The sequence below is a fragment of the Notolepis coatsorum genome (assembly GCF_963971535.1).
Source record: "Notolepis coatsorum genome assembly, chromosome: 11".
In the NCBI taxonomy this organism is placed as follows: domain Eukaryota; kingdom Metazoa; phylum Chordata; class Actinopteri; order Aulopiformes; family Paralepididae; genus Notolepis; species Notolepis coatsorum.
Window position 1 is genome coordinate 62,489,142 of NC_140175.1, and position 24,341 is coordinate 62,513,482.

The 24,341-nt window shown below is 42.7% G+C and overlaps 1 protein-coding gene across 4 annotated transcripts in view; it reads left to right on the forward strand.

Annotated features, from left to right (window-relative positions):
- The window catches only part of LOC311236678 (ARF GTPase-activating protein GIT2-like), a 108,360-nt gene that overhangs the window by 67,309 nt on the left and 16,710 nt on the right, over positions 1–24,341 (forward strand). For all 4 annotated transcript variants that reach the window (XM_084324394.1, XM_084324395.1, XM_084324397.1 and 1 more), the window contains one exon: positions 3,565–3,750. In XM_084324394.1, the coding sequence (XP_084180520.1) occupies positions 3,565–3,750 (186 nt within the window). The remainder of the gene's footprint in view (positions 1–3,564; positions 3,751–24,341) is intronic.

The following is a 24,341-nucleotide window of genomic DNA, read 5'->3' on the forward strand; positions in this document are numbered from 1 at the left end:
AATTAATGTTGTGTTTCTTTTTCAAATGTAGCCAAGAGTAAAGACCTTAACCCTATCAAAACAGTAGTCATAGTGTATATTTCAGCACTACGTTTGGCTACCGATGTTTTTAAGATTTTCTGAAAATAAGAATTTATCGAAAAATGCTAATTCTATCTGTCTTTTATTGTAAAACCGTGAGGAAATGACTAAATCCAGATTTAACACTGCCATTGGAAAGAGGAGCTTTTTCTCCTTCGCCATAATAAGGTCATTTATAGCTCATAATTCTATTTTGAATAATTCAAATGGATTATAATTCAGTACTGTATCTACAAATCTTTGTTTAATAATTTTCCCTTTATTAATTTGCTTAGATCTTTTGTACACTTGATCTCAAGAAGGTGCTGAATGGGCTCAGTGAGCGAGGTCAGATGCAGCACAATTATAACATGGTGTTATTCACCGGCAAAGATGCTAAATAAAATCATAATTTATATTCTCCTTTGTTTCATCACAATTTACTCAAGCTAAGTAACAGACACAATATTTCTGACACTGGGAATACATTCCCCCAGGTCCATAGATGTTCCTAGATACCAAGAACATGCAAATCGACCTTGTAGAAGTGGAGCAATCTTCCATTTACTTGGGCATGTACTTTTAGGCGGAATTTCTGAAAATAAGGCTACAGCTTAACAGGTTAAGAAATTAACGCACAATTGGAGGGGGGCTTCCCACTCTCCAGGACATTTACAACAAGCGGTGCATGGGTAAGGCTAAGAGAATGATCAAAGACTCCAGCCACCCAAACAACTGCCTCTTTGAACTGCTGCGGTCAGGCAAGCGATACCGGAGTCTCATGGCAAGCACAGAGAGACTAAGAAGAAGCTTCTATCCTCAGGCCATCAGAATGCTAAATGACAATAACACTATGTAACAACCATCAAATGCACGCACAGCACACACATCCACACACACACTCACTTTAAACAAACAACTCACTGCAGCACCCACTTTACCCACTTTAAAGAACACCTAAACACACTTTATATTGATTGGTAAAGAATTTGCACTACAACCCATACCTCATTACACCTTACTGTAAATTGTACCTAAATTGTACCTCATCCCATTTCTGCTTTGCACTGTATAGTATATAGTATATTGTATTGTAACTCAGTTACTTCTACTCTGCATTGTACATTGTATATATGTATATACTGAACACTTTTGTCCACATACTTGACTTCTATTTTATACTTGCTATACTTATTTTATACTTATCTATTTTTGTCTAGCACAGTCTCTGGAGCGTAACAGAAAGAAGCATTTTGTATAAAAGTATTCTGTACGTCTGTATGACAACTAATAAAGAAACTTGAAACTTGTACTGAAGGGTTTGGAGGCAGGTTCCATTTAAATTTGTAATTGCTTCCTTAGCTATATTCCATTTCCTCTTGTCTGTCTTTCTAGGCATATGATTCTGTTCATTGCTACTGTGTTTTGGTAGCTATATGTGTTTTTAATGTTTGCTTTTATGTTGTTTGCAACACTGTATTACTGCTATCCTGGTCGCCTAAATATTAAAGGCAACCAACTTGTGTCTAGCCACGCCCAACTTGCGTCTAGCCACGCCCCCGCGGCGACGCGGCAGCAGCAGAGCGGAGCGGCGGAGCTCTGCCGCGGAGCTCTGTCGCGGCAGCATTATGTAGCAGTAATCCCCCCTTTTTTAACATCCAGAACTAGCTCAATTGGTAGCGCTGCCTTGCTGTGGATCCTGCGGTCCGTTGGTGACAAGTTCGATTCCCTTCAATTTTTTTTCTTTTTTCTTTTTTTTTACGTGCATTCTTTCGCCGGTTAAAGGGGAACTCCACTTTTTTTGGAAATTAGCTTATTTAACATCTTCCCTGGAGTTAGACAAGAAGATGCATACCTTTTTTGTCTCTGTGCGTGCATTTTAGCTTTGGGAATAGACGCTCCGTTAGCATAGCTTAGCTTCATCACTGGAAGTGAGGCAGGACAGTAGCCTTACAGTGTATTGCAAGGTCTGACATTGACCAAACTTGATATGCATGACCTTGGTGGGCTCTAGGTCAACTCCTGAAAAGGGGGTCAATGTCAGACCTTGCAATCAAAAGTTAGGGGGCGCACTGAAATTATGGCAAGGGTTATTAGCCCCCTAACTTTTGATTGCAAAGTCTGACATTGACCCCCTTTTCAGGAGTTGACCTAGAGCCCACCAAGGTCATGCATATCAAGTTTGGTCAATGTCAGACCTTGCAATACACTGTAAGGCACTGTAAGGCTACTGTCCTGCCTCACTTCCAGTGATGAAGCTAAGCTATGCTAACGGAGCGTCTATTCCCAAAGCTAAAATGCACGCACAGAGACAAAAAAGGTATGCATCTTCTTGTCTAACTCCAGGGAAGATGTTAAATAAGCTAATTTCCAAAAAAAGTGGAGTTCCCCTTTAAGTTTAGGCATGTTAACTTTAAGCATTGTTTCGGAGTTGGTTAAGGTTAGGCATTGTTTCGGAGTTGGTTAAGGTTAGAAGGGTTAAGTTTAGGCGCTGTTAAGGAGCTGGTTAAGGTTAGAGTTTGTCTTAGAGAATGGCAATATTCTTTCGGAGTTGGTTATGGTTAAGGTTAGCCGTTGTTTCGGAGTTGGTTATGGTTAAGGTTAGGCATTGTTTCGGAGTTGGTTAAGGTTAGAAGGGTTAAGTTTAGGCGCTGTTAAGGAGCTGGTTAAGGTTAGAGTTTGTCTTAGAGAATGGCACTAGACAGCCTATTTCCGCGCTGCAGCGCGAGGCAATAGACAGCCTATTTCCGCGCTGCAGCTCTCTCGCGCTGCCGCGGTCACATGGGCGTAGTGGCCAATCAGAGAAACGCTAAACACAAGTTGGTTGCCTAAAATATTCACGCATCCTGGTCAGGGCTCTCTGGAAAAATAGATTTTGTAATCTCAATGTGACTCACCTGGTTAAATAAATATAATATAATAATACAAATTATATATTTTATAACCAGACTCCTGTATTTTTCACTGCCGATAAAGATTCAGAGTCATTAGAGCACAGAGCCATTAACATTATGGTAAATGCGCTTACTGTCTTCTCCCGACCAATTTCCCCCCAGTGTGTTCAGTAGAAAGCTATCCGGCTGCAAGCTAGCCTAGCTTAGCAAAAATTAATGGAAGCGGATACAGACTACTAGCCTAGCTGTTGGCTAAAAACACCTCTCCCAGAGTTTTAAGCTAGGCTATCTTAAATACAATTGTCAATAGAACACATGAACAAGGTGGAGGTTGGGGCTCTGAGCAGTGATGGGGGACTTCCATTGAGCTAATACTCCAAGCTGTTTTTCAGCAGTGCCAGTGGAACTGAACTCACTACCTGTAGACATAGAGTTTAGCAGGAAGTCAGGGACAGTCTATTGTGTCTATTATAGATGTCTACATGTCTATACAGCCTGTCTGTCTGTCCTCAGTATAGATGTGTATTATACAGCCTGTCTGTCCTCAGTATAGATGTGTATTATACAGCCTGTCTATCCGACTGACACCTGTCTGTCTGTCTTTCTCCAGGGTGAATCGAAACAGTAGCTGGCCAGGGGAAGGCTGGTCCTCTGAGGCAGGGGAAGGGGAGGTGGAGGAGGAGGTGGAGCCAGACTCCACCCTGCCGTGCACAGAGGACGTCATCTGTAAGACAGAGCAGATCACCAAGAACATCCAGGAGCTCTTGAGGGCTGCACAGGAGAACAAACACGACAGGTAACCCTAACCCTGGAAGCATCGCCCTGCTGTCTGCTGCCAAGTGATCCCTGGAACACCACCCACAATGCAACATGCACAGAGCATTGTCCTTCTGCAGTCAAAGGCAGCCTTCTAGTAATTACTGTGTTTGGCGATGGTATGGTGTTACCAAGACAGAAGGGGAACGGCTAGAAGGCATTTACATTACAGCCGGCTGTCTCTGACCGTGGAATTACAATGCTGTGTGAGCGTTGCATTGTGGGCTCCTCACATGACGCTTTATGAAGTCATTCCTATATGTAATTTTCATGGCCCAGGAAAGTTCAATCAATATTTGTGAACATGAGCTACACTCTCATGAAGCCAGAAACCAGAGAGGTATGACTAAAAACTTGTCATCAGGTATAAAGTCTGGAGCTGCTCCCTCAGACGATGAATGGGAGATTGATTTTGTGGTCCCATAGAATGTATTTTTTTTTTTTTTTTTTTTTTTTTTTTTTTAAACACACCATTTACCAGTTTACTCCGAACATTCTCCTGGGTGTTCTCAGTGTCATCGACTTTATACCTGATAACATCACACATTTCAGTTTTGGCCCTCTATTGACTTGAGCTCTTAACACATTGGGTGCCGTGCATTGTACCCATCATTGGGTCCAGTCTGCCACTGCTGTAAGCCTATGGAGATGTTTACCTTCTTTGCATTACTATGGCCCATTCAACATCGGGTATCTATAGTTCCGGATGTGGGAACGTTATATTTTTTCATTCATACATTGTTGTGTTAATACCGTCGAGAATATATGTATGTTTTTAAGGTTTTCTGCTGTAATTCCAAAAACGCGAGTTATAGGCCCTGAAGCATATGATAGATTATCGATTGGCGTATCTTTCCTATACACGCAATATGCAATGTGATCTGTTAATATGCAAAAACGGTACACTATAGATATTTGTATGTATACCAAAAGCGCCAACATTTAAAGTATGCAGTAGATGGTTGCTATACAATCATTTAATTTCTTGCGCCAGGTCATTGATCATGTTATTTCCGGTTTCAGGTCAGCAACTATTTCCAGAACTATATATATGAGAAGGATAAACATCTATATATATACTGGCAAATGAATCATCATCATTTGTTTGTGTTTTTTTTGCTAAACTGGCAGTATATGTTCCTGACTGTATATCCTCCTGACAGTAGATCCTCCTGACATAGCAACCATGACACGCTGTAGGTTTTCAGTGATACTTAAGATGGCCCACCAGAGCCTAAACACCATGTAGCATGTCCCCTCAAGCCCCTGCTCGTGTCTTGTGACTACCAGAGTGAGAACAAACTGAAGTCTGAGACTAACAGAGAGAACAAACTGAAGTCTGAGACTACTAGAGAGAACAAACTGAAGTCTGAGACTACTAGAGAGAGAACAAACTGAAGTCTGAGACTACTAGAGAGAACAAACTGAAGTCTGAGACTAACAGAGAGAACAAACTGAAGTTTGAGACTACTAGAGAGAGAACAAACTGACGTCTGAGACTACTAGAGAGAACAAACTGAAGTCTGAGACTAACAGAGAGAGAACAAACTGAAGTTTGAGACTACTAGAGAGAGAACAAACTGACGTCTGAGACTACTAGAGAGAACAAACTGAAGTCTGAGACTACTAGAGAGAACAAACTGAAGTCTGAGACTACTAGAGAGAACAAACTGAAGTCTGAGACTAACAGAGAGAGAACAAACTGAAGTCTGAGACTACTAGAGAGAACAAACTGAAGTCTGAGACTACTAGAGAGAACAAACTGAAGACTGAGACTACCAGAGAGAACAAACTGAAGACTGAGACTAACAGAGAGAACAAACTGAAGACTACCAGAGAGAATAAACTGAAGTCTGAGACTAACAGAGAGAACAAACTGAAGTCTGAGACTACTAGAGAGAACAAACTGAAGACTGAGACTACTAGAGAGAACAAACTGAAGACTGAGACTACCAGAGAGAACAAACTGAAGACTGAGACTAACAGAGAGAACAAACTGAAGACTACCAGAGAGAATAAACTGAAGTCTGAGACTAACAGAGAGAACAAACTGAAGTCTGAGACTACTAGAGAGAACAAACTGAAGACTGAGACTACTAGAGAGAACAAACTGAAGACTGAGACTACCAGAGAGAACAAACTGAAGACTGAGACTAACAGAGAACAAACTGAAGTCTGAGACTAACAGAGAGAACAAACTGAAGTCTGAGACTACTAGAGAACAAACTGAAGACTACCAGAGAGAACAAACTGAAGACTACCAGAGAGAATAAACTGAAGTCTGAGACTAACCGAGAGAACAAACTGAAGTCTGAGACTACTAGAGAGAACAAACTGAAGACTACCAGAGAGAACAAACTGAAGACTACCAGAGAGAACAAACTGAAGACTACCAGAGAGAACAAACTGAAGACTACTAGAGAGAATAAACTGAAGACTACTAGAGATAATAAACTGAAGACTACCAGAGAACAAACTGAAGACTACTAGAGAGAATAAACTGAAGACTACTAGAGAGAATAAACTGAAGACTACTAGAGAGAATAAACTGAAGACTACTAGAGAGAATAAACTGAAGACTACTAGAGAGAACAAATTGAAGACTACCAGAGAACAAAGTGAAGACTACCAGAGAGAACAAACTGAAGACTACCAGAGAGAACAAACTGAAGACTACCAGAGAGAACAAACTGAAGACTACCAGAGAGAACAAACTGAAGACTACCAGAGAGAGAACACACTGAAGACTACCAGAGAGAACAAACTGAAGACTACCAGAGAGAACAAACTGAAGACTACCAGAGAGAACACACTGAAGACTACCAGAGAGAACACACTGAAGACTACTAGAGAGAGAACACACTGAAGACTACCAGAGAACACACTGAAGACTACCAGAGAACAAACTGAAGACTACTAGAGAGAACAAAGTGAAGACTACTAGAGAGAACAAACTGAAGACTACCAGAGAGAACAAAGTGAAGACTACTAGAGAACAAACTGAAGACTACTAGAGAGAACACACATGCTGACATGTTCCAAGCTCTAGATTCTCCAGGAAACAGTTTTTTCAGTGTGCAGTGGATCAACGCCCACTCCACTTGAGGGCAGATTCAATTATGTCCTCCATACCTCCTCTGCGTACTACCCACTTAAAGGTGTCCAATGGAGTTGCTGAAATTGGCGCTGTAGCACACACAGTAAGAGAAAAGGAGTCCCCGAATATTGTGTCATGTGTTCTTCCAGCACACACAAGGATGCGCTAGACTAGCACATGGTGACGTAGTACAAAAAGAGTCCACTGGAGGCGTGTAAACATGTGTCTATGGGCTAGATCCACAAAGAATGGATTGCACGGTGCTAATTGCACCCTTACTTACAATTCATTATGAATTGCGCAGTGATTGATTGAATGAAAATTGTATTAACAGATTGCAGAATGGGTACAATACAGTACGGCTCAATACAACAACAATAACACAATTGTTAAGGGGATGCAGACCAGAGAAAGACTTTTGTCTTGTTTACATCAGGGTCCCCCATTTTCAATTAATAATGAATTGCAAGTAAGGGTGCAATTAGCACCGTGCAATCCATTCTTTGTGGATCTAGCCCTGTGTCTGCAAACATTGGTCTATTATGGTCTTCCTCCAAAGAAAACTGTCTTTGTGTGGAAATGTGAATATAAACAAAAGCGAGCTGTGCCGGATACCTTTTTAATAGTAGGCAATAGCAACACAGATGACGTATCAACATGTTAATTGTTGTCTTATAAATGGCCTTTTCCAGTCCAGTGTTTAGCATTGTTTTCTAGCAATATGGGGTTGTATCAATGGGGTCTGTGTCTCTAATTCTCATTTAGCTCATCAGTCCAGTCTCGAGTTCACGAGATCCTCCCTCACTGAACTAGGCTATTCTGAATTTCGCGTACCTGTGATGTCCAAGAATTCTCATCTGCATAACTAACTCTATGGTTGTAGAACTAACGCCCCCTCTATGGTTGTAGCCACACTAGGGCTGACCTTCAAATTTTTTTTTGGCATTCGAAGCTTCGGGGCCGAGATTCGATTTTAATTCGAAGCTTCGAGATTAAAGGGGACATGCATTGCTATTCCTTTCACTATTTGGGCAACTTTACACAATTCCTGTGAGTCTATGGAACACATCTGTAAAGTTTTTTTTCCAAAAAATTCATTGTTTTCTACTTCTAATCAATTACTCTAAAGCAGCATTTTTCCACTTCAAGATTTCAAGCTGTTTCTGGGCTGGGCTCCGCCCATAAGCGCTTTGAGTGACAGTCACCCACACAGCGTGATACATGTATACGAGAGAGCGAGAGAGAGAGGATACATCGCTCCGTGCGTGCGTGTGCGCTGTGTGAGCGGCTCAACTGTGATTGTGTGTAAAATGCAGGTTGAGAGAGGGAGGGAGAGAGAGAGAGGATACATTGCTGCGTGCGTGTGCGCTGTGAGCGGCTCAACTGCGATTGTGTGTAAAATGCAGGTTGAGAGAGGGAGGGAGAGAGAGAGAGGATACATCGCTGCATGCATGCGTGTGCGCTGTGAGCGGCTCAACTGCGATTGTGTGTAAAATGCAGGTTGAGAGAGAGAGGGAGAGTCAGGGACAGGGAGACCGCTTCCGCATTATTCCCACTGCTCCGTTGTTGAGCGAATTGTTGATTCTCTCTGTCGGCACCTGCGCACGTCAACCCGTTTGAAGAAGTAATTCCACTCGCTCTGTTGTTGAGCAAATTGTTGATTGTGGGCGGTGACTACAACCAGTGCCTTATTCACGTCAGCAAAACAGTCAAATCAGAATGGCTTAGTTCAGTGAGGGAGGATCTTGTGAACTCAAGACTAGACTGATGAGCCAATATGAGAATTAAGAAACCGACCCCATTGATATAAACCCCCATTGCTAGGAAACAATGCTAAACACTGGAAAAGGCCATTTATAAGACACGGGACCTTTAATACATTGAGTGCCACGCCCCTTCCGGGAAGTGATCCCTTCCTTGCCATCCATTAACCCCATGTAAGCGTAGTTGTAGTTTGTAGAGCTAAACCTATATTTTATAGTATAGCTATGGGTCTAATAACGCCGTCGAGTCTCAGTGAGTTGCTTCTGGTCAACGTGCAAAAAACGGATTATTTTTTCATCCGTACATTTCCGTTTTATACCGTTTTGAATATGAATATAGTTTGGTTGCTTCTGAGTAATTCCAGGGAAAAGACGCTAAAACAGCGTTTTTGTGTAATTCAATAAACAACACATTGTCATTTTTCGCCTGATTATCGGATCTTCCTGAAATCAACGCTAGACCATTATTATTATCCTTCCTCGTGCACACATGCAATGTGGTTTCGACCGCCACGCCCCCTACCCCCCCTCCTGCAACCCAACGGCAAACAGCCATACACATAAAACACAGATAGCGTCAATTGCGGTAGAAATAAATATCAGATCAACGCAAGCTTTCATATATAGTGTCCTTACCTGTTCTCTGATTTAATGCAAAAAAAAGAATCCAATTATCTCATCGCCATTCCAGTTATCCACAGCGATCCTGTCTCCGACGTTGTTGGGCATTGCACTTCAACGGGCGGGCGTGGTCAGTAGTCCAAACCATCCCTACAAGCGTGTGTTTTGCCGGAGTGTTTAGGACCCGCCCCCACGCTGCAACCCGGTAGAGAAAAGAAACGAACCCGTTTCTAATGGGGTGCAGTAATGGCCGAAGGCGTTAGAGGGCGGTTTAAGACCGTCTGCCAGCTCAGACACACTCAGAACAGCATGCACAAGGTGCACCGCTGAATTATGAATGGCAATAGCGAATAAAATAAATACAGTGAGAAAAACTTAGATCTACATTTCCGGCACTCAACGATCGGGCGACAGAAACGTAGTTCTACGTTTTCGGCAACCAAATGGTTAAAAAAAAGTATAATAATTATTATTATTATTATTTTTATTTTATTTTATAAATGTATGTTGTGGGACTTGTACAGCACTTTGTTCAACTTTGTTGTTTTTAAATGTGCTCTATAAATAAAGTGGATTGGATTAATTAATTTAATTAATAATGAGTCGGGAGCTGCGCTGCTCTCCGTTACACAGCCAACAACATTACATTACATAATTATGTTGCAACCTTTGTCTATAAAGCAAACAATTATATAAATATTTATATGTAGTTAATAGAGACTTCGACTTCATTTTTTATTAAGACATGTTTTTATATGGGTCGAGACACTAGAAAATACTATAGAGAATTGTCAGCGCTGTAAAGTTTAAACCTTTTTAAATCTTAGACAAACGAAACACTTTGCTTTCATGAAATATTGTAAGCCGTCATTTGAGGCTTTATAAAAGCAGCACAATGAACACAATCAGTGTCGAGTCCGACCTTCTTTTTATTTTTTTATATATATTAAAATTTTATTTTCCCATTCGAATCCCATGCCCATCGAACGAAGCTTTGAAGTATTTAAGACAGCCCTAAGCCACACTCAACCATTCGCTCAACAACAGAGCGAGTGGAAATACTGACACTAACTCAAACGGGTTGACGTGGCGCTGGTGCCGACAGAGAGCAGAGAACGAGCGAGAGAGAGAGAGAGAGAGGGGGACACGGACCACCCCACACTCACTCACTCACTCACTCACTCACTCACTCACTCACTCACTCACTCACTCACTCACTCCCTCCCTCCCGACCGCGCGGGGAAACACACACACAGGCAGTCGGGAGCACTCGCATATCACTGTCAACCTGCTGCAAAATATCATTGCGCACGCTCCCACACGCGCGCCCGTATTCCGATCCGTGCAATAATATTCACAGGGGTATATATTGTCATTTGAAACAAGTTACCAATGCATTGTCCCGTGGGATTATGCCCCGCCCTGTGGCGAAATTAATTAGTATGCCCCTCAATCTCTCTATGTCTCTCTCTGTCTGCCAGTGCAGACTGTGGGTGACTTTCACTCAAAGCGCTTATGGGCGGAGCCCAGCCCAAAACAGCTTGAAATCTTGAAGTGGAAAAATGCTTCTTTAGAGTACTTGATTAGAAATACAAAACAATGAATTTTTTATTTACAGATGTGTTCCATAGACTCACAGGAATTGTGTAACATTGCCCAAATAGTGAAAGGAATAGCAAAACATGGGACCTTTAATATAAATTCACGGTGTAGTGTGTCAACATGTCTAAAGTTAGCAGAGTATGATGTTCCACAATTAGCAAATTTGTCTGGTAAATTTTTTGGGATTCAACTTTAACACATCCAGTGCCGTTCAGAGGTCGCTGTGGGCCGTGAGTGCCAGCGCTTTGTTCAATGGGGATAAATGCCGGTGTTTGCAGTGCTAAAACTATATTAAATATTATAGATATGGATCTAATAACATAGTCGATTGTCATTGAGTTTATTCCGGTCGAGATGCAAAAAACAGATACTTTTTTCATCCATACATTTCTGTTTTATACCGTGCTTTGATCGCAACCAACGGGACACCCACACACACACAGAATTATCGGATCAACGCAAGATTGATAATATATAGCCCTTACCTTGTCTATGATGTACTGCAAAAAGAATAATCCAATTATCTGATCGCCATTCCAAGTACTGATTGCAATCATTTTTCCAACGTAATCCAGCATTGAACATGAACGGGGGGGGGCCTTGTCGATGCAACTGTGGTAACCGATTGTCTTGCCCGAGTGTTTAGACCCCGCCCCCATGCCGCAGCTCGGCCCAGACACCAAGCCACATCGTTTCAAATGGAGTGCAATAGCGGCCGCAAGGCGTTAGGCAGCAGTATTGGACGTTTGCAATCTCAGACCCATTCAGGACAGCCTGCACAGGCTGCCTGATGAATTATCAATGGAGATGGCGAATAAAAGAAATAACGATCCAGAAACGTGTTAACACGTGAATGGCACTCAGCGGTCGGGCCTCAGAAACGTGTTAACACATTAACGGCACCCAAAGTGTTAAATTGTATCACACTAATGTAGTGTTAATGCTTTCTGAATAGATGGCAATGTGAGCTTTCAGATGCAAGCCCTGACTCCCAGACTCTGTGGTTTCTCTCTCTGTCTCTGTGTGTGTGTGTGTGTGTGTGGGGGGGGGGGTAGGCCTTGTGTCAAACGCAGCTGGCAGGATACAATAGATCACATGATCCCTCTGTGGGCCGTGGCGTAAACAGAGAGCTGCTTTACTGGCTTGGGCTGCTGGGGGCTATTTGTTTTGGTGTCACTTTTTGTTTCCTAATGGATGCTGTCGGCTCGTATTTCCTTTTTTGCGGTAGAACTTCAGTCTTTACAGATATATCCTTCAAACAGTGAACTCTAGGCAAAAGATGACAACATGGTACTGCACTTTGTTTACAGTTTTTGTTTTGTATGATGTGTGGATTGAATTTCAGTGGGTTTAGGAAGGCGGGGGGATTGCTACTGCTGGCCACACCTAAGGCTCTTAGTTGGCTCATCTGTGGCACTTCCGTGACCGTGGAGAGCGAAGGTCCATTTCTCATTGGATTTGTCATCTAGGAGGGTTAATAAACAAATTTAGCCGGGGTGTATTTTTTTTAAAGGAGTGAGTGACCAAAATCCAAAATGGCTGCCGTGGAAATTTACTTTTTAATGGTTTGACCTACAATGATGCACAATACATGGTTTCAGAGCTTATTTTGGTCAAGGAATACATATTTGGTGTTTATATAATGATTTGACCTATTGTTGACCTTCAAATGCAAGATGGCTGCCAATTTTGAGCTCCAAACGGGATTTTTTTCAAAATAGTCAGAGCCTTCATATTACGCTCTAATGAAAGCTCTGCTCATGCTGAGTTGAATAATATACAGTACAAGTACACAGAAGTCATCTCTGAGGTCAATAAAGTCAATTTTTGTGTGTAAACAACAGTTACTTATTTGCGGTTTTCCATTAAATAGGGTAGGCTACTGAGAATATGGTGTGGTGTTCATCCCATCACATTTTCATAATGAACCAAAAATTCTTTTGCACTATAGCCTAACATAAAATAGTATTCTGTATGCAAAGCTAGCAAGGTTAGTTGCTTGAGCTGAATTTAAAGGTCAACTCAAAACAAACACTTTGAAATTAAAACAGAATCCTAGGCTACTAAATTTCATCAACACACAGTAAAGGGAACTTGACTTTGAACTCAGTGACTGTCTAGCCCTAATCCCTGTTGCGCAATGTCCCTTTTCAGTAAAGTTTTAGTTTTTGCTAAGAGTATGGACTTTTAATCTTGACCTTGTTGCAACGCCCCTTTTTCAGTCAAGCATTTTCAGTTTAGCTCAGCCAGATTTCTGTGGAAGGGGGTACGGAAGACGACATCCAAGCCAGGATTGGAAAGGCAAGGACAACATTCATCCTGCTAAACAATATCTGGAAGGCAAAAAAACTCACTCAGGACCAAGCTACAAATATTCAACTCAAACGTAAAGACCACTCTACTACAGTATATGGCTCAGAATCCTGGAGAACCATCACCACTATACAAGGTGTACCCTGCACCGCGTCTGACGGTGCTTCTATGCGGCGGGAAGCGGACTTCGCAGAGAGGGACAGCTGAACAAACAAAAGGGGAGGGGCTTCAGACTGACATTTTAGATCAGCTAAATGGGGCGGGGCTTATTTTAGAACAATGCAAGGGGGCGGAGCTTATGGGCTCGTCAAACAGCTCATATATTCTGACAGAGAGAGAGAGACATACAGAGAGAGACACACAGAGAGAGAGAGACATACACAGAGAGAGACACACACACAGAGAGAGACACACACAGAGAGAGACACACACAGAGAGAAAGAGAGACACCGAGAGAGAGACACGCAGAGAGAGAGACACACAGAGAGAGAGAGAGAGAGATCACTCTTAACACTACGAAGATGTATGGAAGCTGATGCTTCTGTGTTTTGGCTGGAACAGTCTATTAGCAGTCCTTGTTAACCCATTTATACAGCAGTCCTTGTTAGCCCATTTATACCAGCAGTCCTTGTTAGCCCATTTATACCAGCAGTCCTTGTTAGCCCATTTATACCAGCAGATCGATACGGTACTTGATGTGATATTCAGATGTTTTTTACTCAGTGGCTTTCGGTGACTCATAATAATCGTACGTTTTATTTTAGAAGAATTAAATATTCCCCAAACATCAAAACACTTGGATTTAAAGATGTCCTGAATATTAACTAGGGGACAATATGCTCAACGGTCAAACAACCATGTCCATAATCCCACAGTGTAGTTACTGATTGGGGTAAGAATTATTCGATTAAATTCACTCAACCTTTATGAATGTGGAGAGTTGACAAGAGCTCTCAACTGACCTATGTAAAAATAGAATAGATTAACAATTTGATGGTATTCGTAATGTTTTAATAGAAGATATTAACAGTTTGATTATGTGACACAGCCACATATGGATAGCTTGTCCAGTGGTGAAGGGGTAAAGTACCTTTTTTATGGTGGGTACATTTACATTTAGTAATTTAGCTGATGCTTTTATCCAAAGCGACTTACAAGTTCTGTACGACAGGTCATCAGGAAGGGTACAACTCTATCAGCTGAGTAACAATATTCATCAAAGTGTTGCGTGTTACAGTGTAGGTTAGTTTATTAGGACAAGTGCATGACAGTAAGGTTAGTTAGGGTTAGGGTTAGGGTTAGGGTTTGATGACCCTCCGGGAGCTTGGATAGGAGTAGGTCTGAGGCGGCCAGAAGATGCAGAGCGTAGGGGTCTTGAGGGTGTGTAGTTAGAGACCATTGACCGGAGGTAGGCGGGAGCGGTTCCCTTTGCCGCACGGTATGCTAGGTCGAGGGCCTTGAAGCGGATACGTGCAGCAATGGGGAGCCAGTGCAGGTCCCTAAGAAGTGGGGTGACATGGGCCGACTTCGGTAGGTTTGAGATCAGGCGGGCCGCTGCGTTTTGAATGAGTTGAAGAGGCTTGGTGGCAGTGGCCGGGAGGCCAGCTAGCAGTGCGTTGCAGTAGTCGAGGCGGGAGATGACTGTTGATTGGACAAGGAGTTGGGTGGCTTCTTTTGTCAGGAAGGGGCGGATCCTTCTGACGTTGCTCAGGAGGAAACTGCAGGTTCTGGTTGTCGCTGCGATGTGAGCAGAGAAGTTCAACTGGTCGTCGAGGACAACACCAAGGTTCTTGGCGGTCGGGGACGCGGTCACAGCTGCATTCTCGACTGTGATGGAGAGGTCGGTCAGGGGGGAGGATTTGGCCGGCAGGTGGAGCAATTCTGTTTTGCTTAGGTTCAGTTTGAGGTGGTTGGTCGTCATCCAGGCGGAGATGTCAGACAGACAGGCCGAGATCCGCTCAGAGATGTGGATATCTGAGGGAGGGAAGGAGAGGAAGAGTTGAGTATCATCGGCATAACAATGATATGAGAAGCCATGAGACGTGATAATGTTACCCAGTGATTTAGTGTAGAGGGAGAAGAGAAGGGGTCCTAGGACCGAGCCCTGGGGGACACCCGTCCGCAGGGGGCGGGTGACCGACAGAGTCCCTCTCCATGACACTTGGTAGGAGCGGTCATTGGTCGCAGACTAGAGCCAGCCACTCCCATTCCTGCGAGGGCCGCAAGGAGGATCTGATGGGTGACTGTGTCGAAAGCTGCAGATAGATCTAGGAGAATCAGGACAGAGGAGATGCCTTTCACCTTTGCTAAGTGAAGTGCCTCTGTGACCGCAATGAGGGCCGTTTCTGTGGAGTGGCCAGTCCGGAAGCCTGACTGATTAGGGTCTAGGAGGTAATTATGTAAGAGATAAGCAGTAAGTTGGTTGGATACAGCACATTCAAGTGTTTTAGAAAGGAAGGAGAGAAGAGAGACAGGACGATAGTTGCCTATGACCAGTGGCGAATCCTCCTGGAAGCCAACGGAAGCCAGGCTTCCCCATTATTAAAATATGAATTAATATGAAATATGAAGAAAAAAAAAAGAAAAAAAACTATATACATATTTTAATTTAATTTTATATAGTTACAATAATAATAAAAAATCATTATTTTTCATCTCTGTTATAATTAAAAATTTTTTAAATGTCTCCCTCTTCTCCTTCTCACTCTCTCTAACACAGTGATGAGACACAGTGCAGTCACTGTGCTCACTGCAGCAGAGGAGAGGAGAGGCAGAGGGGCGGTGTCTTTCTCCAGCCTCCCACCATGTGATTCATGTATGTGGAGTCCAAAACCAATACTAGCCAATCAGATTCGAGCTGACTAAAGCCCTGCCCACACCTTAAAACGGGGCTGTCAGCAGACTAAGTAGTCTGGCCTCCCCTCTGGACATTTGCTAACGTGAGTCACGTGACAACGTCTGAACCAACCATAGGTCTGAACGTCATCCCCTCGCGGGATTGATTGATTGATTGAACATTTTATTAACCCGTGACTGCTCCCACGGGCCGAATATTGACCCGATCCTCGTGAGATTAAATCCACAGGTACCTCTCGGCGTGCCGAAGCTTTTCCTAAATCACTTCCATCATCGAAAATGAGGGTAAAAGGTCGGCTCGCGACCCTGAAAATGTTGCGTGATTTTAAAAACGCTGTATTAAGTGAGCCTATTATGGGCTCCACGCGAGCTTTCTACCGTGGGTACATCTGGGCGTCCCGCAACGTTTACTCATTCACATGTAGCCCCGAAAATGCTTAGAAAAGGAAAGCCGAAAGCGTGGAATAAACGCGCCGAAACGGAAAAGTTTCCCACGGGCGCGCCGTAATTCCGATCCGCATGGAAATATTCACGGCCATAGAGGAGACCGTGGGACACCTTTTTGCAACCGAATATGTGTCTCGAATTTTTTCTCACGCGGCGCGCAAAATCGTGCAAGGAAAGATCGGACCAAAAATGAACCAATGCTCCAGCAGTATTAACCAACGCTGACTGAGTGGGTGGGGTAAGATTGTGGCAAGGGGTAAGATTTTGGCACAACACAGGCACCGTAAGGCACGTTAGAAGCCTCTATTCTATTATCAAACATTTAGCACTTTATTAGGCACTTATTTTTCGCCGGCGGGACATTTACTGAGGACCAGCACACTGTGGATATAATGATTTAACAAATCTATCTGTCCAGAAGGAGCAAGGAGGATTATTGGCCAGGTAAGAAGCTTGGATAACGTTATGGCTAGCTTGGATGCTAACTAACGTGATTGATTGATTGAAAACTTAAATTAACAGATTGCAGAATGGGTACAATACAGTACAGCTCAATACACACAATTGTTAAGGGGATGCAGACCAGAGAAAGACTTTCGTCTTGTTTACATCAGGGTCCCCCATTTTCAATTCATAACATTCAAAGGGGCTATCTCTCTGATTCATAATCAAACCAGACCTCCTGCAGGCAACACTGTGTGTGTGTGTGTGTATATATATTTGTGTTGTGTGTGTGTAATATTCAGAAAGAGAGGGAGAGAGAGAGCGAGGGAGAGAGAAATATATTATATATATTATTTGGCTTAAATATGAAAAAAATTCTACAGTCCCTCCCCTCCCCATCATCTATGGGTAACAGTACTGTATATTTGAATATCGTATATATGTCACAAATGTAACAGTACTAAATACCTGATTGATTGATTGATTGAACATTTTATTAACAGATTGCAGAATGGGTACATTACAGTACAGCTCAATACATACAATTGTTAAGGGGATGCAGACCAGAGAAAGACTTTCGTCTTGTTTACATCAGGGTCCCCCATCAGGGTCCCCCCTGTATGTCATGTATGTCCCTATGCCATAAATGTCATGATGTCTTGTATGTCATAAATGTCACTATGAATTGAAAATGGGGGACCCTGATGTAAACAAGACAAACGTCTTTCTCTGGTCTGCATCCCCTTATAAAATTGTGTGTATTGAGCCGTACTGTATTGTACCCATTCTGCAATCTGTTAATTAAATAAAAATAAAGTTTGACTGGCCGCCGAGCCATACTGTAGTGTACATGGTGACTGCTTGACTTAAATAAAATAAAAGAAATATTAATAAAAATATTTAATAATTTCTTTTTAATAATTTTTTTGGCATACCCACGCGACGCCACTGCCTATGCCGGTGGGGTTCAGGGTTGTTTTCTTTATGAGGGGCGTGACTCTGGCTTGTTTTAGGGAGGTGGGGACCACCGAGTTGAGTGAGGAGTTGATGGTTGCAGTTAGGATGTCCGGAGGATGTCCGGTGCTATGGTCTGGAGGAGTGGGGAGGGTAGCTGGTCCAGCTGGCATGTAGTCAGACGGTTCGACGTTACCAGTGTCAGGGTCTCGGCTTCTGTAATGGGAGAGAAAGATGACAGAGTGAAGGATGAGGTTCTCGATTCAGTGTTTGGAATGGGTGGGGGTTGGGAGAAGGAGCTGCGGATGTTCTCCACTTTTTCCTCAAAGAAGATCGCAAAGTCTTCGGCAGAAGTACAGTGATAGATAAGGAAAAGCACACCGCTGTCCTCAGGTGAGAAGAATTTCCATCTAGGCAAAGGTGTAGACCGGGTCCGAATTAACAGGGAGGTATCATTTTAGAATGTCTCTTTAAACAGGGGTGTCAAAATCATTTTCACAGAGGGCCACGTCAGCATTTTGGTTGCCCTCAAAGGGCCAAAGACAGTATAAATGTAAATGTAATGTAAAATAAATGTAACTACTCCTTTACATATTGTTAAATTACTTTATGTATTTATTACTTCTATTCTATTACTTCAAGTTGCAAATATTACATATTGTGATAGGAAAATCAAAAATTTTGTATTTGCTCTTTAACCCTGCTTAGAAAATGTCTACAATGCACTTCTGATGAAATTGCCTACGTTTTTCTATTCTATATTTCTATTCTATATTTCTTCGTAAAGATGCAACGAGACACAGAGGTGTTACTTTCAGTCCCCCACACATCCTGCTATACGTAAAACATAACGATACAACTGCCCGTTGCAACACAGGAAGCTTGTTTCCTGTTAGAAATTCTAGGTTTGCATTTTTTTTCCATACATAGCCATGTCTGAATTCCACTATTAACATACGAAGTGCAGCAGCAGCGGAACCTATCAGACCCGGGCCGGGGGGCGGGGCCACATGACCGGGCCCTTTAAACCCAATAAAGCTTGACATTATATCGGGAGTCCGGGGTGGTAATCTGACGCTTGTGCGTAAAAAGTCGCAAACAGTCTAAGATTACAATTTAAAACAATGTTTGAAAGAAAACTAACCAAAGAAAATGTGTAATATTTAATATTTCGTTTCTACAAAGGGTATAGAAACGAAATATATACAGATAATGATATAACATGACATAAAGCCAACAAACTACAAGAACAACGTAAACATAAAATAAATAAAATGACTACATTTCTGACACCATTCACCACGGACCACGAGAGCAGCTCGTGGCGATGTCCCGACTATAGTGCTCTCCTGGGCAGCTTGGTGTAAACTCCTCATCCTTTGCTTGCAGTAGTGTGTTGGGGTGAATTGCCTCAAACATGTTCACAGTTGCATTTAAACTGGTGAATCTTTGGGACAGTTGCTGGATGATTATATCGAGACATGCATTGAAACGTTCACCCGAAAGTTGCTCTCTGCGTCAGTGAGGCGTCTGTCTTCAGAAAGTTCATCAAAGTGACTCTTAACTTTCCTGGCCCTGGTTGTTTCAAACTGTGTTTGACTTCCCCATTTAGTAGCCAGGGCAAGAGTGGCGGACTTTGCCTCACCAAATTGTCCCCTATAGGTTACTCCACCAAAACACTGATGGCATTTTGCAGTAGAGTAGATGCTTTGAGAATATCCGCGTCTTTTGCAACAAGCGCATCATGGCGAGATGACCAGCGAGTGGGACATAAGCGTTTTAATGTGATACTACACGAAGTAACAACAACCATATCAACATTTACAACAAACGCACATTTTCTTGTTGACAGTGTCTGTCCGTGATTGTAGCCTACCTGTAAATCTGGCTCACCCCCACTAACGTTGTTGGCGGGCTGAGGCTCTTCAACAATTTAAGGTTTCTCCCGCAGGAGGAGTGTAGGGCGGAAAAAATATACATCTACAGCTTGGACAATTTGTCTTTTCCTTGGTCCTTTTTATCTTTTTCTTTGCGTTTTGTCGCTCCACTTTTGTGTTTATAACTGCTGCTCCCGCTCATGCTTAGGCAGTGCTCTGTTGACAAGTGATTGATGATTACGTTAATTTACGTATGATGTTGATGGACGGCTGATGACGATTTTACCCAAAATACATTTGGAGATGGAGACAATAGAAGGGATTCACTTGCCATTTTTCATGTTTTAATGTTAAATGTGAGTGTGAAAATAGCAGCACAAGTTCAACTCATATTTATAGACTACGATGCTTTATACCTAATACCACAAACGTCAGTGCACTCAGTGGCGCGAGGCAGCAGGGCCCGCCTGCGAATATCTCGGGGGCGGAGCCTGCTGCCTCTGCGACGGGCCCCCATTGGGTCCCGACCGTCCCGGGCCCGGGGAGCACCGCCCCTACAGCCCCCCCTGAAGCCCCGCCACTGAAGTGTCTGATTTTGGGCAGCCCCCCCCCCCCCCCACCCCCGGTATCCTGCCTGTCTCTTTGCATTCAAACAGTCTCTTTTCAGCTACACATTGTAAACTGAAGTGAGACTCTGCACAGATAATACATTTAGCTTATCAGCTTCTATCCTTGATTCAAGTAATCATTCTTTCAGTTCCAACTGGGTCATTGTTAGCTAAAATTCCACCACAATATGCATTTGCATAGATGTATACATTATTTTTACATAAATTCTTTTAATTTGTCAGGTTAAGAACCACATATTACTCTATCAATCAATGATCAGGCTATTTTTCATTTTCAGAAAATTTGTATTTATTCATACATGGAATTGTTACAGTCCAACTGTGTCTTCAGTACATATAGTTCACTTAATATAATCCACTAAATCCCATGGCCGAAAGAAACAGGAAGAAGAAATCTCTTATTTTACCTGACCTAGGCTGGACAAGATATGCCTCCTAAACTGTCTAAATGGAAGTACAGGAAGTACAGGCGTACCGGTTCCGGTCAGCCCAGATCTGTTTATAGTCCCCAGAGAAACAAAGAACGAAGCAGACGCTCATAAATCGTAAATCGGAGGCAGCTTCCAGGGGAAATACATACACTGGAAATTCTACCCCATAGACACTTTCGGCAGTAGTTCTTTACCAGGCTTTATCTCACGGAGATAAAACTGGGAACAAGGTTATACCTGCCCCTACACACATACAGTACACTGATAGACTGTTCATAGCGCAATGTTTACCAAACCAAACAAAATGTACATACTTATTTAGCAGAAATGAAAACAACACAATTCAATTAACATAAATACATACATTTGTGTATCTATCAGTTAAAGGATAACTCCACTATTTTGGGAAATTAGCTTATTTAACATCTTCCCTGGAGTTAGACAAGAAGATGCATACCTTTTTTGTCTCTGTGCGTGCATTTTAGCTTTGGGAATAGATGCTCCGTTAGCATAGCTTAGCTTCATCACTGGAAGTGGGGGAGGACAGTAGCCTTACAGTGCCTTACAGTGTATTGCAAGGTCTGACATTGACCAAACTTGATATGCATGACCTTGGTGGGCTCTAGGTCAACTCCTGAAAAGGGGGTCAATGTCAGACTTTGCAATCAAAAGTTAGGGGGCTAATAACCCTTGCCATAATTTCAGTGCGCCCCTAACTTTTGATTGCAAGGTCTGACATTGACCCCCTTTTCAGGAGTTGACCTAGAGCCCACCAAGGTCATGCATATCAAGTTTGGTCAATGTCAGACCTTGCAATACACTGTAAGGCACTGTAAGGCTACTGTCCTCCCCCACTTCCAGTGATGAAGCTAAGCTATGCTAACGGAGCATCTATTCCCAAAGCTAAAATGCACGCACAGAGACAAAAAAGGTATGCATCTTCTTGTCTAACTCCAGGGAAGATGTTAAATAAGCTAATTTCCAAAAATAGTGGAGTTATCCTTTAAATTGCATATTTACTGAGGTTCATTCAGAGGGGCAGAACTATGGTGCAACCGACACTGAGCTGCTAAGAACACGTGGGACAGATGTAGCATTTTACTAAAACAAATGGCTGCACTCGGGGGCGGCTACGTGGCGTAGTGGGCAAGGCGCTCGCCACGAATGCGGAGACGCTGGGCTCGCCTATTCGAGCCCAGCGCTCCACATTGCTTTCAGTTTAGCTGGTCGTTCATACTAATACACATTGGCCATATTAGGGGGTGGGAAACTGATGGGTGGGGATCGGGCGTTGTGGACAGCGACTCCTACAGGTCGGTTGGTGCGCCTGCGCAGTAGAATCAGGAAGTGTCGGGGGCAGCGTGAGCCTCCCACGCGTTACTCCTCGCCACTGAGAGATCGAGCTGCGCAGGTGAAAAGATGCGACTGCTGTTACCTCAAGTACCGGAGGGGACTTGTGCTATGTATGACTTAGTCCACATTGCAGCCGGCTTGTGGGAGGCAAGAAACAGCGTTCGTGACAGGGGAGGGTTGAATTGGATGATACGAAATTGGGATGGGAGAAAATATAGAAAATGGGAGAAAAAGTGGATAAAAAAAAAAATTGCTGCACTCAAACTTGCAGAGGCCATACATCCAACTAATGGGAGATAGTTTGATTACAGAAAACATTTTCTCTGCATGAACACACAACTGTAACTGTACTCAAAAATAAGGGTTATCTCAGTTCACAACTATATTGGTCAGGTTTTGGGTGGGACTTGTTTGCGTCCTGCAGCTTCTGATTACATTTTGGCGAGATGCTCGTTATGTCACACAACAGCAAAGTTAGGGTGACCAAACGTCCTCTTTTGCCCGGACATGTCCTCTTTTCACGCCCTGTCCGGGGCGTCCGGGGGGGGGTTTATAAATTCATGGAAATGTCCGGGATTTCATTGTTATTCAGTTTCAGTTTCAGTTTCACGGCCCTTTGCAAGCATCTGAAGGCTCAGGACTGCATTTTTCGCCGAACATATAAATTACCGAATTAAAGCGCTATTCGTTGCCGTTCGAATGCCATCTGAATCGCCAAAATCCGTGCCTCGGTTCTCGAGTTACATGCCGATATGTCAGGCGTGCGACTTTTTACATGGCGCGCCAGATTATTACCCCGGACTCCCGGAGAAGCATGCAGCTGCAGGGCCACGCGCTGACGGCCGCGCTGTGAGGGCCGCTCAGCAGCACCACCCACCCGATGGCTGAATTGCCAATGGCTGAATTGGAGTATTGCACTGTGCGGGCACAGCTGCGAGATCCGCGCGGGGCCAGACTCGAGGGAGTAAATTAACTATACTTTTGCTCACAATATCTTGAATGAATGCGTTTATTTATTTCGAACATAAATTGAAAATAAATAATAATAAAAAACAAGTAATAAACAGATTGAAAAACAAACAAGCAGGAGTATAGAATGAAGTGTAAACGTATGTATTCCTACCCCCTTGATTGATTGATTGATTGATTGATTGATTGATTGAAAACTTTATTAACAGATTGCAGAATGGGTACAATACAGTACGGCTCAATACACACAATTGTTAAGGGGATGCAGACCAGAGAAAGACTTTCGTCTTGTTTACATCAGGGTCCCCCATTTTCAATTCATCATAACATATGACATATATGACATACAGATACACAGTATTCAGTATACCTTCACACTCTATTATTTTATGCATCTCATATTCACTCCACAAACTGAAATATGTAACCCCCCTCTCTATAACAGAATTTTTGGATGTTACCCGGGAGTGAATTGTTTCATGCTTTAAACATGATTTGTGCAGTCTTAAATTCAGCCAGGTCCCAGAGTTTCTTGGCATGTGATTTAAAAAATAGTGTGTTTGTGTGTTCCAGATATCCTACCTTATTGATAAAATGTATTTGTAAGGCCCGACAACACACGTTAATGTCCCTTCAGGCCCATGTCCCTTCAGGCTATGGATTTGCGGTGGTTTCCAGCTTATACAAAAAATATATATATTATTTTGGAATATTGCAACTATACTACACAAAAACGTGAATACACAAGTTCAACTCATGTTCAGCCCTATGTTACTCATTAGCACTAAAAGTGATTTTTCTTTATTGTGTACGAAACTTCAGAATGTTATCTTTCAAAAGAGACCAGGCTTATGCATGTGCTATAAGCATAAAGTATAAAGATAAGCTTTGCAAAAAAAGTATGCAGTCCTCAAGTTCAAGTAAAAAAAAGTTGCCACTTTTCTGGGCGCATGTTATGTGGTTAAATTTGGGATATTGCAACCACTGCAGAAAGATTTGAGTACACAAGTTCACGTTCAACTCAAGTTTAGACCTATATGCTACTCTATTTCATTAGCACTAAAAGTGATTTTCCTTTTTTGCATTAGTAACTTCAGAATGTTATCTTTCAAAAGAGACCAGGCGTATGCATGTGCTATAAGCATAATGTATAAAGATAAGCTTTGCAAAAAAAGTATGCCGCTTTTCTGGGTGCATGTTTCCATGTTAAAACAA